The sequence below is a fragment of the Aulonocara sp. 'chitande type north' Nkhata Bay genome, linkage group LG4 (genome assembly GCF_057382095.1).
Source record: "Aulonocara sp. 'chitande type north' Nkhata Bay isolate Kocher_YH1m ecotype deep benthic linkage group LG4, A_spYH_male_GT1.1, whole genome shotgun sequence".
Lineage (NCBI taxonomy): Eukaryota > Metazoa > Chordata > Actinopteri > Cichliformes > Cichlidae > Aulonocara > Aulonocara sp. 'chitande type north' Nkhata Bay.
In genome coordinates, this window is record NC_141347.1 from 32,265,369 (window position 1) to 32,281,507 (window position 16,139).

Consider the following 16,139-nt stretch of genomic DNA (forward strand, 5'->3'; position numbering starts at 1 on the left):
TGGCAACAGCTTCACTTTTCAGCATAACAATGATTCCAAAAACACTGCCAATGCAAAAAAAAAAAAAAAAAAAAAAGCACCTGGATGGAAGAACACACAATGGAACACACAACTATCAGGCATGGATTCACATCCCCAGAGACTGGACTTCAAAATTATCTAAACAGTTTGGGATCATCTGGAAAGTGAACAAAAGGCAGATGACATCCAAAGAAGATGTCTGGAATTTCCTGAAGAACTATTCCTTATAACTACTTAAAGACATTACGAGGAAGCTTGCCGAAGTGAGTTCGGGCTGGTTAAAGACAAAATCTTATAAATCCTCTAACATCTTTAAAGACCACAAATTAAATAACCTCAGCATTTACAAGGGGTGAAATTAAAATTATGGTTACAAAAGCAGTCCAGTAAAATATACCCCATTTCTTATTTCTCAGTTTGTACATCTTCATTTCCTTTTTTCGCATTTTACCAGAGTATCAAATGAAGGAGGTGATAAAGAGATATGAGGAGAGAAGAGCTGAGGCAACAGGCGTTGAACAAAATTAAAAATCACTGCTTCAGAGCCTCATTTAAAATGTATTTCTAGCGAAAACAACTATTGCCACAGGTGTGTCATAAATTGCTTCGTTATATCCCAACTACAGCTGTATTTGTTTCATCTCAGATGGTCAACGGTTTTGCAAATCAGCAAAATATTATCTATTAAGTCTACTTTTTAATTAAATTAAAAACGTGGTGCAATGTGATCAGATATACTTCTTTTGTTAAATCACACACACACACACACACACACACACACACACACACACACACACACACACACACACACACTTTTTACTTCAGATGCATTTTAGGAATTGAGACATCCTTCAGCATTGTGTGCTGAGATTAATTTCCAGGCAAAAGGACAGGAGACACAGGAGACTGGTTAATGGCACTGGTTAGTGGTTACCATCTTAAGTAATGCCTGACAATCTAACTATAATATTTCAAGATGCATTCTGGCCTGATTACGGTTCAGTTTAGTAAAACACAAGGAAGTGAAAAAGTGAAACACAAAATATAAAAAGTCATGCATTACTCACCTGAGTATAACACCAGCTCTCAGCCACAGGACTGCTGGACATTTCTGCCGGTGGTGGGGGACTTGGTACTCTGGACATTGCCAGCATTGATGCTGAGAGCACAGAGTTGGGCAGTGGCAGCAGCCAGATGTGGGATGAGGTGGTATGAGGTGTATGAGGTAGGAAAGGTCCAATAATCAGTCAAGCTGGCTGCCTCTTAAACCCCTGCCATACAGAGAACAGCAGAAAGTTGAATTCAGTACAACAGACTCTAAAATAGCTACAGGCTCCCTGTAGTGTCACAGAAATACAGCCATTAAAACAGTTTGACTTTTAAAGCAACAAAACCGATAACTAAGAAATCTGCGACCTTGTGCATCCCATGTGTGTATGTGCCTCTCTTTGTACATGTCATGGCAATTCTTAATTAAATGTTTGGAATAATTGAGTGGTATTTCCCAGTAAGTAGGAAGCAAGGGCTCTGGATTTATTTGTTTTGGGGCAGGGATAGCTCAGTAGGTAAAGTGGTCACCCCATGATCGGAAGGTCGGGGGTTCGAATCCACTTAACGGCTACCCTGAGGTACCCCTGAGCAAGGTACCGTCCCAACACACTGCTCCCCGGGCGCCTGCTTAGTGGCTGCCCACTGCTTCACTGAGTGAATGGGTCAAATGCAGAGAAAAACAAGTAATTTCCCCATGGGGATCAATAAAGTATCTATTATTATTATTATTATTATTATTATTATTATTTAAAAGAGTCTTTGGCAGTCAAAGCACAGCAGCAGCGTGCACTCGGCTTCACTAAGGGAACCCTTCCTTTATCTGCGCGTGGTTTCGTCTTTGTTTTGCTTTGAGATGAATCAGAATCAGAATACTTTATTGATCCCTGGGGGAAATTATTTTTTGTTACAGTGCTCCATTTTAAACCAACATTAAGACAAGACAGACAATACGCTAATTAAGAATAATACAATATATACATATATATACATACATACATAAGTCACTTATAAATAAATATTTGGAAAAGAAACATGTGTAGTTGTAGCAGCAAACAGTGTGTTAAGTGGATGCGTTGTACAGGGAGATGGCCACAGGCAGGAATGATTTCCTGTGTCGTTCAGTGGTGCTTTTCGGTAATCTCAGTCTCTCACTGAACGAGCTCCTGTGACTGACCAACATGTCATGGAGTGGGTGGGAGGTGTTATCCAACATTGTCTTTATCTTGGACAGCATCCGCCTCTCCGACACCACCTTGAGGGAGTCCAGCTCCATCCCCACAACATTGCTGGCCTTACGGATCAGTTTATTAAGTCTGTTGGCATCTGCGACCCTCAGCCTGCTCCCCCAGCATGCAACAGCATAGAGGATCGCACTGGCCACAACAGACTCATAGAAAATCCTCAGCATTTTCTGGCAGATGTTGAAGGACCTCAGTCGCCTCAAAAAATAGAGACGACTCTGGCCCTTCCTGTAAAGTGCTGTGGTGTTTTTAGCCCAGTCCAGTTTATTGTCAATGTGTACTCCAAGGTATTTATAGTCCTCCACAATGTCAACACTGACCCCCTGGATTGAAACAGGGGTCAAGTGTTTCCTGGTCTTCCTGAAGTCCACGATCAGTTCCTTGGTCTTTGCCACGTTGAGCTGCAGATGATTCTGCTCACACCACGTGACAAAGGAGTCGACCACAGCCCGGTACTCTGTCTCATCATCCCTGCTGATGCATCCAACCACCGCAGAGTCATCAGAAAACTTCTGAAGATGGCAGGTCTCTGTGCAGTGGCTGAAGTCTGTGGTGTAGAGGGTGAAGAGGAAGGGGGAGAGGACAGTCCCCTGTGGTGCCCCTGTGTTGCTGATCACCTTGTCAGACACACACTGTGGGAGACGTACATATTGTGGTCTTCCTGTCAGGTAATCAACAATCCAGGACACCAGAGAAGCATCCACCTGCATCGCTGCTAACTTATCACCCAGGAGGGTCGGCCTGATGGTGTTGAAAGCACTGGAAAAGTCAAAAAACATGACCCTCACAGTGCTCGCCGGCTGGTCCAGATGGGTGTAGACACGATTGAGCAGGTAGATGATGGCGTCCTCTGTTCCGAGACGAGGCTGATAAGCGAACTGAAGGGGATCCAGATGTGGTCTTACTATGGGTCGCAGCTGGTCCAGGATGAGCCTTTCCAGGGTCTTCATGATGTGGGAGGTCAGTGCCACGGGCCTGTAATCCTGGGGGCCACTGGGACGAGGCGTCTTTGGTACAGGGACGAGGCATGATGTCTTCCACATCACCGGGACCCTCTGCAGACTCAGACTCAGCATAAACAGTTTATGAAAGACTCCACACAGCTGGGGGGCACAGGTCTTGAGGACAAGGGGACTCACTCCGTCTGGTCCAGCAGACTTGCCTGAGTGAAGTCTCCTCATTTGCATCTCAACCTGGTATTGAGTGAAGGTGATGGGTGGGGGAGGGGTGTCAGGAATCTCACAGGAGGCAACATGTGAAGAGAGAGGCTGGCACAGTGGTGTGGCTCTGGATTCCAGGCTGACTGCAGGTGAGGTTGTGGGGGTGGGAGCAGACACTGTGGTGTCGAATCTATTGAAAAACAGATTCAACTCGTCGGATCTATTATCACCTCCCTCAGCTCCCCTGCTGTTGGTTGGCCTGAATCCAGTGATGGTCTTCATGCCCCTCCACACCTCTCTCATGCTGTTCTGCTGGAGTTTCCACTCCAGCTTCCTCCTGTAATTGTCCTTAGCCTCTCTGATCTTGTCCTTTAGTAACACCTGGATCTTCCTCACCTCCTCTTTGTTGCCCCCTCTGAAAGCCCTCTTCTTGTTGTTGAGGAGGGCTTTGATGAACAGAGTGCTGTGCCAGCCACGTGATTCCAGCCAGGCTGCATCCCATCCGCTGTGGCTGTAAGTGAAGGGCAAGACTTAAGACTTTCATCTCAAGCAGCCAGTCTGTACTCACAACACACACAAGGTCACACTTTACTTTCAAACGACTAAGAAAGGTCAAAGTTTTGTTTGATAAGCACCTGTTCCAAGGCTGTTTTTATTCCAGAATACTGCGGTACAGATTTAGACTGTAACGGCTACATCACCTCTCCGCTTCCATTTGAAGCAAAGGGGAGTTTCCTCATTATTTTCCTATTCTAATTTTTGGTCCGTTCTATACTAGCAGTCGCAAATGCCTGAACATCTTACTGAAAAATAAAAAGGAATATGCACGGTTTGGTTTCAAAGTGTAATTTCTCTGCTGTCTAAATCTCTCATTTCCTCTCGTCTCATTCCCTTACGCTCCTTTCAAGTTCCTCTCCACAAATTTCATACCTAAGTCATCAAGGTCTCAAGATCTGGCTTTTCTCACTCAACCTGCAAGTCCCCCTGATCTCCTGCCAGAGAAACCTTTCCACTCCATTGCTTAATTAGTGTCTGATTGAAAGACAAGTTTAGGACCTAAGAAAACTTGGCAGAAACAGTACTGGACCAAGAATCCAGAGAGACAAAAAAAAGGGAAGGAAAGGGGTAAAAAGGTAAGAGGAACCTCTGTCTCTTGGTGAGTGGATTGGAAACAGAAGAGGCGACACGCGGACCTCACCGGCTCTGGAACCAGACAACTTAATTAATGTTTAGAGCTAACGCCTGAATCTGATCATCTCAATTCAGTGCCCCCTTTTCTTCTTTTGTGCCACTTGTATCTGATGAAAACACTGGTGGCATTTTCGCTCAGTAAAACAATAAAATATTAATCAAAAAAAAAGTCGGGAGAAAAAAAAGCTGTACTCATTTGCAATTTAAATTACCTGAGACTTCCTGGCAATTAATTACAGTCTATACGAGTGAGCGAGGGTGGTTTTTTACATGCGTGTGCTTCCTCGTGTCATTATTCTGGTATTGTATCACAGTGTATTCAAGGCACAATTTACCAAGTGGCTTTCTTGTATCGTGTCCCTTAAAGAACACAATGAATGCCTAGTAATCACAGGAAATCAATTTAAGAAAACATGACAACACTGGCAGCACTGCTAACAGCCTCACAGCTTTCTAAATACACCCAGATGACACTTAACCAGAAAAAAGCTTGGGATGTTTTTTTTCCTTGTTTTTCATGACAAACATCAAGAGCAAAGCAGTAGGAGAAAAGCAACAATAACAACTGAGAGACAGAGGAGATGCGTGCTAATCATAGGACTCCCTCAGGAGAAATGTCTTCAGACAGTTCATTTGTCACAGGAATCTGAAGATGACGGTGTGAACGAAAGGAATGGCTAATAGGTGATAATGCATATGATGTAGGGAAAATAAATATTGTCACATTACAGTGTATGGCAGGCACAAAGATTGTGCTCTCCCAAAGGCAATTAAAAGACAAAGGAAAGAGGTAATCGAGGTGCTGTGGTTCAGATAAGGACTGAAGAATTTTTTGCAGCTACTTGGTAGCCATCAGCACTTCTAAGGTTGGATAAAAAGCAGTGAAAATTAGGATGAGGATAAGAAGTGCTTAGAAAGAGAGAGAGAGCAATGCAGAAGAACAGCAAACAAGTTCAGATTCTGCAGAGTATACATCAAAATTTCTCTGCCTGCAAATACAGCAAACTAAAGAACTAGACAACAGTTTACTCTTCTGTAACAAAAGCATACAAACGCTGTGCTAGGGATGCTGCATTGTGAAGACTAAATGATCTGTCCTTCTTTACCACTACAATTTTTGAGGGCTATTGTTGTATTGAACACCACTAAAGTAAGAGGTTCTATTTTTAAATCTGAAAAACTAATGTCACAAGCTCACCAAAGTATTTTCTGCATGGTTTTCACATGCAATTTACAGGCCATATAAAAATGAATTGAGTCACAAAGATGTCACCATCTGGTTTGTAAACTGCCATTTCGAAGACTCGGTTTTAGCATTGTGGCATTGGCTCTCCTTTTTTGTTTGTTTGGGGGTTTTTTGTAACTGTTAAGTTACAAGATAAAACTACAGAGCCTGGTTAACAGTGCTGCGATGGACTGATGGACAACATCACACAGTCACAGAAACCTGCTAACGCTAGGCGACTGTTAGTCATGACAAAATAATGCTAAAAGGTTAAATGTTCACAAAAATGTGTACAGGGGAGTTATTTAAAAGTTTGCCCCCAAACAGCTGTTGCAAAAAATTTTCATTTCTGCTGGGCATTTTAGCACAGAAGTCCATGGGGACTCATCTTCAGAGCAATTTGTCATCATTTGAGTAACTGGAAATGAAGAACCGTTTCTGGCACTTCTGCATGAGCCTTATTATAGTCTTGGATGTTGCCACTCTGGTTTTAACCCATTCTGCACTTACAATAATTACAGTTTAATCAAAAACAGAAAGTGCACGGTAGAAAAGAGAAAATGTTCTGCACTCCTGTCCTTCAACATCGGTTTTTGCACATCTTTATTGAAAATGTCATTATCACAAAATCTTGACTGACAAGACACATCATTCCTGATTTTCTGCACAACAACCTCAGCACTAAAACCTCTTGCAACCATTCATTTTTTAACCTATGGTTCATTTCAAGAAGTCATGTTTTAACAAATGTTCTTACTTTACATTCACATAAGTGTCAAAATGGTTTATGTCTCTCCACACACTTACACTTAATGTCTCTCAACACACACTTAATCTTAAATGATATACAACAATTTATCAGCTCTTTGACATTAGAATTTCCTCAGTTTTTACATTTCAGGACTACAGACAGTGAATAATTAGAAAAAGAAATAGTTTACAAACTACATAAGCAGAATAAATGTACCCTACAGATCAGAATTCAGTGCTATGTTGAGTTATAAGTGTAACTTGTGGGCTTCCTTAGGGCACGTCGTCATTTTTTACCTTTTACCTTGCAGAAGATTATGTTCAAGATGCCCCTTTCAAATGACACCTTAAAACCAAAATGCAGCCGGCAAAAAAAAAAAGCATGGCACAAAACAAGTTTGATCTTCTGTTTTCTGTATGTATAATGCAGAAGGTGTGACTGTGTAGCAAAAGGAGTATAGGAGGATGGGCCAACTTCAATCCACATTCTCATCCCATGTCTGCTTTCAGAAAGGTAGGCCAGATGAGGAGAGTGAGACCTGGAGCCCATTTATATTCATTACAGAAAGACAGTCTGCTCTCACTCTACCAGTCCAGTCACCATCTCTCTCCATCTCTCTGTCACATACTTCAACACGCCAGGGAAGAGACTCTGACAAACCAAAAGACAGATAGATTCAACTTCTTCTGCATAAACAAGAGGTAAGCGAGGTGATGCTGCGTCTGCCTCTGCCATCAGGATGAGAGCTAGAGGCCACCAGCTGTCCAGACTGTTACAGCCCCACGGTATACCGGTACCACATCACTAACATGTTACACACTAAGTGAATACATGACACTCGGCTCATGGTGTAATAATTCCTGTGCTGCGATATTCACTCCATCTGTAAATTTTACGTGGTGATAGCATATTCTGTGCATATGTTACCTCCATCTGCAAATCTGATATTGTGAAGAGCTTACAATGCATATTTACACTCGAGGACACATTTCTGTTCATTTGTTTTTCCATCTGTGCTTGTGACAATCTGAATAGCTGGTGATGCACATCGCTTGCACAGCCTTCCCAACCTCAGTGTCAGTGAGAACAATGCATATTTAGCTTGTTTACTTTCAATATGTCTAGCTGTTGGAGTATTATCTTTACTTCATTGCAGGATAAAAGTATTTATTGGCCCTTCTAAAAAATAATAATAATAATCTTAACAGGATCAAAGAAATGCCAAGTTTGCCAGACATTTGATATTTAAAACATTTCCAATCATTTAACTAGACTTGCTTGGGTTTGCCAGATAAAACGTGTAGATCACCAATAAGATTTCCATGCAGGATCCGTTGGTGCACAGGTTAACAACCATGGTGTAGATAGGAAGAGAAATGGAGAAAGGATCATGTGAACAATGTTGTAGAGGTGAGGAGAATATCAGCCAGGATCATGAGTTTGAAGGTAGAAACTGAAGCGTTGATGCTGAATGTTCTTCGATGAAGAAATGCAAGTAAAAAGGAACAGGTGTGATGAGGTGGTGTTAGAGAGATATAGTGTTAAAAAGAGAAAAGCACAGATGGCAGAGAAAAGGATGGATGAGGTGAACATGCATTTCAGGAAGAGGCAGGAACATAGGGTGACAAAAGGTGGGGAGGACTGGGAAAGTACAGCTGAAGTGGTAATTTGCTAAGAAGGTGTACCCTGTGGACAGAGAAAAGGAGACTTGGCTTTGAATGAGGAGGTACAGGAAAGCATTCAAAAGGGTTAGCAAAGAAACAAGAGGGATAGTCAGGAGGACGAGTAAAGTAGACAGAGCATTGGGAGGCTAGGTGGCAAAGAGAAAGGAAAAGGTGTGTAGTGATTTCTATGTGAGGCTGGAAAGGAGCTGAAAGATGTTGAATATGGAGCTGCCAAGTAGGAGGAAAAGAGGAAGACGACAGAGAAGATTCATGGATGTGGTCAAGGAGGATATTCAGAAGGTTGATGTGACAGAGGAGGATGCTCGGGATAGGGTGAGATGGAGGCAGATGAACCACCGCAGTGACCCCTAAAGGGAGCAGCCGAAAGCAGAAGCTCATGCATAGAAATGCTGGAGAGTGCACATTGTTAAGCTGCTGGGCTGACAGAGCATACATCAGTTGTAATTTTCTCTGAATTGTTAGCCTGACTTCTCCCAGATTGTGTTCTTTTAGACCAACTAAAATTCAAACAAAAAACATCTTTGACAAAGAACATTTGCTCATATTGTTTCCTCAATTAGACTGAACAGCCATAATGCTAAAACCACTGAAAGTGTAATTTTCTGGGAATCTTCAGATCCTGATATTTACTTGGATGTTATTTGACATGAGGCACCCCCTAAACATCCTTGCAAATGATCACATTCCCATAGCAATGTCACTGGCAACGGCCTGCAGTACAATGCACCGTACCACACTGGACGGGGGAGAAAAAAAAAAAGAAAGAAAGAAAGAGAGAAAGAAACAGAAGAAAATGAGTCAACAAACATGACACAGTGTTGACTTGGTCTCCAAATTCCTGAGATTCTAATCGGATCTAGTACCTGCAGGCTTTGTCAAAACAAAACCGGTCAATGCCTTATAACCCACAAGACCCAAAAATCTGATTCTAACATCCTGGTTGCAAATACCACATGGCACCTAAGAGGTAACATATTCATACCATGGTGGGAGCTGCAGGAGGTGAACCTGTATAATATTCAGCAGGTTGGATCATCAGCCTATAATATCTTCACAGATCAATAATTTGCAATTATGCCAGTGACTGTGGCTACAGAGCCAGTCGTCCTAACATAACATTCTTGGCAGTCCATTAGGGTACCTGTTTCAGTGTAATACTTCACCTAATTAACTGATAGTTACAGCCAGGGACCACTGCTGCATTGCACATTTTCTCTTTATGCTGCTTCTGCTGTCATGGCTAAATAGTAGCAAAAACACATGCAGAAAAAATATTTAGCTTTACTATCCCTACATATAAAATGTCGCTGTTGAAAAATTACAATCTACATTTACCATCACATTTTTGGATTATGAACACAAGTGTAGGTGGTGTTCATATTCTAAAATTAATACTTGTTCCAACATAATCTAATGTCACCTACTCTAACTTTACAATAAATTGCCATTCTAAAGACAAACGGATCCTATTGTGGTTACATAAGTTATGTAGAGTTATAGCAATGTTTTTGTATGAAAAGGTTAAGTTTATCCAATAAATCCTTCAGTATGACCATATGGCAGGGACTTCAAGCAACCTGGTCTACTGTGAAATAGGAGTGACAGAACAAAACAACAAAAAGCCTTCTGGAATTCATTACAGCTATCGCAGAGTCTCAAAAACAGAAAATATATTCATTATACAAAAGACAAGGAAAAACACATTCTACATGCAAGCACACAAACACACATCAATACACAATTAGCCTGTCACTATCTTAATTCCCTTTACACGGAAAATAAAATGGAAATGTTAAAAATATTAAGTTACCTACTATCCTCTCCCTCAGAGAAACAGGTGGGAAGGTGCTGAGACATCGCCACCAGGTGGACAGGGGGTGGAGGTGCGTAATTTGGCCGCTACAAAGAAAAGCCAGAATCACAGCAGGGATCCTGGAGTGTTTAGAGGGTCACCTTGTGCAACAACAGGCACAGAGCAAACCTGTGAGGTACACAGGCGGGCTGCAGAGTTGAGAGGGACAGACTACAAACACTGAAAACCTGCCAGAAAACTGAGGTTAAGTGACAAAGTGCTGCAGACTTCAACGTATGTGTGACGCATTTCTGAACGTAAATCAAATGCCCACATGCTAGCTCATCTTTTCACAGCCTAGAGCCAGGCCATGTTCTTCTATCACCACCACCACAATTCTCTTCCCTCCAGCTCTGGTGAGCAGTCTGACAGAGGGTTAATCAAGCCTGTTCATTATAACGTCAGATTTCATAAAAAGCTTAGGCAGTATGTGCAGATCCATCTGGGGGGTTAGCAAGATTGATCAAGTAAAGTAGCCGACCCTCATTTCTAAAACTCACAGATGGCTGGAGGTGCACATCCTGTCAAATAAGTACATGCACATGGATCATAAAAAAGGAAGATATCCCAAATATTCGTTATGAGAGATTCTGGATTTGTAGCAGAAATTAAGGGCAAGAACACTGAAAATATTTGAGCTTGCTGCAGGAGACACTGGCAGGCAAAACATGAAAAGGGAAGGAGAAAAGCCTCTCAGTGTTGAGAGAAAGAACAAGTCTAGATGTGGAGCATGTATAAAAACACTGTAAAACAGTGTCTGTCCATCTTGCCCGAGGCAGTGCTGATAGCCCTGACATTCACTCAGAGAAAGAAAAAGAGTGAAAACAGGGATAAGAGAAGGCCAGGAACAGTGGGCACACATGCATGACAGAGCTGAGCATAAATTCGTCAGCGGGTTGGGAAGACGCTGTAGTGTGTCGGATCCAGGACCGCAGGAGGTGTGATGGATTAAGAGGCACTGGCAGAGACAGAGGTCCTCCCTGAACCGTGGAGCAAACTCCAGCGAAACACCATCACTATCCCTCTCCGTATCACCAGTCATCTTCTCTCACTCTCCATTTCTCACAGCTTCCTTCTCTCTCCCCTTTTTAAAATCACCTAAACTCTCCGTTTTCACTTCTCTTAATCCTTCTCAAGACTGCTATAAAACTGAGCAACCATGCCTTACTACATACCTTGCTTTAGATCTACTAATTCACGTGGCATTTTCTACTTTAGATGATTTCAAACGAGAAAGGTATTACTTGCAGCTAAGATAACAAAACTACTATAATGCTAGCAAATAAAACAAGACAGCTTAGCTCAAAATATATCCCCAGCTGTACTGCAACACATAACATACCGATGCATGTACTGTATGTACTGCATGTACTGTAAGTACGTCACAGTGTTTGCTATAGTCATACCAAGAAATAATTACATTTTCAATACAGTAAGTGAAGTCAAATCTTCCAAACTGGAGGAGTTCCAAACCTCCTCTGGCATCAACATCAGCACAAAAAACATTTGCTTGGAGCTTCATGTCATGGGTTTCCATGGCTGAGCAGCTCCTGTCGGTGTAATATACAAGTAGCCCAGTACGTCTGTGCATCTAATGTAATAGTAAGGCTGAAAAGACAAGAAAAGAATATTTTGGCAGCATTTGCCCTTTTCCATCATCCTCTCTTAAATCCTCCCACTTCTCCGTCATATTCTGATCTTTACCAAATCTCTCCATTGCTCTTCTGTTGCAGAGCAGACCAGCTGCTACATGACTCAAGTGCACATAAAGGTTATATAAAGAGCAGCTTGTACACAATTTAAACTACAGTTAAAACGACTTGAGAAGTTTTAACACAATGCAATGCAGTCCAGAATTTACACATGAATTACAGGTCGGGCAAACCTGTAGGTGAGAATGTAAACATCTGATTCAGTTGGAAAAGTTATTAGATGGTTTTTACCCTCTCAGCTCCCTAGTATAAAGTGTACATTGTGTTTCCTGCATCCTATATACTCTAGAAAAGTAGCAAACCTTGTCTAAATCAAACAGAGTAGTTCAAATCGATAGCCAACTATCTCATGCTATACAGTGTAGCGCAAACATGTTAAACCACTCGTCTTTTGTTTATTTTTTGTAGGAAATTTTGAAAAATGTGCAGTCAATGATTGAAACACATCCAAACATACATAGAAATATATTCTATAAGGGAAAAACAGACTGGTATGTCCACCTTTGTTTTTCAGCACAGCCTGATCTCTCTTAGCCAAGCTTTCTTCTAATTTCTTTAAGTGGTCTTCAGGAATAGTTCTCCAGACTTCTTGGAGGACATTGCAAAAGTGCTTCTTTGCATACCAACTGCCTTTTGTTCCATTCTCTGTCAAGATGATCCCACGCCGCTTCAATGTTGCGTGCTCATGTCCAGGCTCTGAGGAGGCAAAACCATGACTGATTGAAACATGTCACTTCATAAGACCAGTTGCCACCAATTTTCAAATAAATTCTTGTGTAATTTGGCATACCTCAGTTTTCTACCCATTTCCCACCTTTAAAAATGAAAGAAAAACTGGAGAACACAAGACTACTTTACGAGTGGTGGCTCAAGATTTTTTGCACAGTACTATATGTGAGAATGGAAAACCTCTTGATTTTCCCCAACACTATTCAAATTGTGTGTGTCAAAACACCTGCAGTCTGTTCAAAGTTTTTTCCCCACACAAAGATGCAACGTGTGAATAAATATATGAAAGTGAATGGCTTGGTATACTTCCTTACACATGCCAACTGCTTTTCTGCCTTTTAGGATTAGAAAAATGCAAATTAATCTGTTTGCATACTGGCAATATTCTTTTCCCATATTTTGCAAACTCCGATAGAAACCATTCCAATGTAACATTTTTATCAGTCAAATCTGCAGGAAAGATAAAGGACTTCTCTCACATATGGGGTACCTTTTGCAAGTGGTACGGAAATACAACCCCTGTAAATAATGTGCCATGCTATGCTGGATTTTTATGGGCCACATCTCAAGCCTCTCAGTCTGCATTCACACAGTTTGTCCTTGTACACTTCTCCAGTGTGATCAATTAGCTCTATATAATTACTGACAAAAGTGACAAACTAATACTCCTAAGCGTAGACACACACAAACAAACACACACAAAGACACACAGCAGAAACAGTCAAACCTGCTGAGAAAATTTGCAGCCCTGAAAAAATAAAAATTATTATATACTCTGAGACAGACATCAAATCATAGTGGGCCCATGTTGCCAAGATAACAGAGAAAAGCTTTTTAAATGACAAAATGATATTGGCTGCAGCAAGTCCAGAGGTTTTTCACTGTCTTCTTTTCCAGTGCCCAAAGCAAAGTCTGTCTTACTATCGAAACAAAAATCTTCTTTTAGCAATGTATTTCTTCTAAACTAAACTGATACAAACATCATTTGTATAACGTTTTCATACACTCACTGAGGCAAGGCTTCATTCAGCTTCACCAACTGTTCTCTTACATATAACTCTCCCTCTTTAATTTCTGCCCAGCAGAGGCTCTCCGCACGAAGTTTCAGTCTCGTGAAGTGAGCTGAGCTTGAAGCAAATGGGAGGAGTGAATGGAGAGAGGCAGAGTTGTTTTGTTACCGCACTCTGTGCAATGATGCAATTTATAATTAAAATGCAAATGGAACGACAGGGAGTCTCTCTTCACCTTGTTTTCACTTTACTCCAACATTCTCAGGGGAGGCTGATCTCTGCCCGGGATCTATGTATCCAAGTCAGTAAATCAATTTTATATGAAGCACCGAAATCAATTTGAGACTTAGGCTATACAAAAACTCAAGTACAAGACACTGTTTAGCTGAGAAAAAAAACTTGAGATGCATAGATGGACACATCCAGCCTGTGGCTATAAAAACAGTCTTTTGCTTTGCTATGATGATGTGAGGGATTTTAAAAAGCTCAAATCCCTAAATTGAAAACTAAAAGCAATTATTCAGCAACAAGAAAACACAGACCTGTCTGACACGTCCACCACTGACCTGTCTCTGTTTTGACTATAGCTTATCACAAAAGGTGGTTCAAGCATCCCCTAAGCTTTAATCTCAACAAACAACAAAGATAAACACTGTGGAATGAATCATTTGAGAAAGTTTTATATCAAAAGTGTGCCTGACAGAGAAAACGATGGAGAGGAGGCCTTTTTTAGTGGTTGTCCTTCAGCATGACTTTGTCATGTAACACATTTCCAGCTCAATTATCTGCATCCAGTGGATTTCAAACACATTTAGCAAGGACCAGAGAGCTTGGTAATTAGCAGGATCCCTGGCTCATAAGGGGACCAAAAACAAAGCCTGTCTTTAGCTCTATCTTTATCCCCTTCGTTTGTCTAATCTCTTCTTATCCTTCTCTTTTCACAAAGGGTGTTGGACATCATGTATGCACTCTGTCAGTTTCTTTGTATGCCAACAGGTTTCAGCTTTTCTGGACCAAAGCATTATGCAAAATGAGAAACTTGGAGTAGGCCTGAAAATTAGTAAACGGGGACTATTAAATTGTATCCCACATAAAACAAATTAAATTAAAAAAAACAAACAAACAAAAAAAAAACCTATATATTGAATTACTCTCCACTTCGTTGTTAGGTACACTTTACAAATACTGGACCCCTTTTGCCTTAACAGGTTCCCTAATTATTTATGGCACAGATTCAACAAGATGCTAGAAGCATTCCTCAGAGATTTTGGTACATATTAACACAATAGCTTATAAAGATTTGTCAGCTACACATCCATGATCCAAATCTCCAATTACCAGTACGATCTATGGACTGTGGAGGCCATCACGGTCATATTCAAGAAACCAGTTTGAGCCATTTGCACCCATCAGAAGATGGTTACACTCGGGTCATAAAGGGATGGAGATGGTCAGCAACAATACTCAAGACAGACTGTAGCATTTAAACGATGCTCAATTGGTACTAACAGCCCCAAAGCCTGTCATCAAAAATATCCCACTGAACCACTGATGGAAGGCAGGATTGATCCATGATGATGTTTACAGCATTTTCTGACCCTACCACCAAAAATCTGAGACCTTTGCATTCTTCTATTGTCCAATTTTGGCGAGTCTATGCAAATTTAGCCTGTTTTCCTGTTGTTAGCTGGCAGGAATGGCACCCAGCGTGGTCTCCTGGTGCTGTAGTCCATGTGTTTCAAGGATTGATATCTTGTGCATTCAGACACACTCTTCTGCATACCTTGGGGGTGATGAGTGAGTTTGTGAGTGACAGAGTCTGTCTCAAGTTCAGAGGAGAGTGGCCAAACTACCTTTCTCCTGTGAACTCTGATGTCAAACAGGCATTTTGATCCAGAGAACTATTGCCCACAGTATATTTTCTCAATTTCATACCCTTCTCTGTAAACCGTAGAGAATGTTGTGTGGAAACTTCCCAGGAGATCAGCATTTTCTGCTGGTATTAAAGTTAAGACCATAGCACACCCACTTTCCATTTTTTGTTTCCCTTTTAATTATGGCTTGAAATCCAAGCAACTTTGTGCATCTCCAAACATTCATAAGATTTAATTTCAGCAAGGAATAATTTCATTATCCTTAACAATGTTCACTATGGTGCTCTGTCTAGAATGGCTGCCTATGCTTGCATTTAGTAGCTTTGAGTTTGAATTCAGTGACAATTATACTTTTAAGTACCATAAAGCTACAAATAATCCTCTTTCAGGGGAAGGGGGGGGAAAAAAAAAAAAAAAAGCAGATTCAGGGTTTTGCTAGCGATTTTAAGATAACAGTGGTGGGCTACATATACAGTAATGATTCCAAAATCTCACAGTAAACTACCGAGAGCTTAAAATATTTACTATGTAGAAACAGTGGTGTAGGAAGGAAGCAATTTCAGGCACAATGAGATTTTCTGCCATTTTTTCCATTTATTTCCTCCTTACCATTCCCTCCTTACTCTCCAACAATTATA

At 41.2% G+C, this 16,139-nt stretch overlaps 1 protein-coding gene across 4 annotated transcripts in view; it reads right to left on the minus strand.

The window, feature by feature from the left end:
* spop (speckle type BTB/POZ protein) overlaps window positions 1-16,139 on the minus strand; it is a 99,133-nt gene that overhangs the window by 52,039 nt on the left and 30,955 nt on the right. For 2 of the 4 annotated variants that reach the window (XM_086289960.1, XM_086289958.1), the window contains one exon: window positions 1,089-1,292. In XM_086289960.1, the coding sequence (XP_086146086.1) occupies window positions 1,089-1,175 (87 nt within the window). In that variant the 5' untranslated portion in view covers window positions 1,176-1,292. Of the gene's footprint in view, window positions 1-1,088; window positions 1,293-3,868; window positions 3,984-12,389; window positions 12,585-16,139 lie in introns of all 4 variants that reach the window. The other 2 variants (XM_086289961.1, XM_086289959.1) reach the window with 2 other exon arrangements.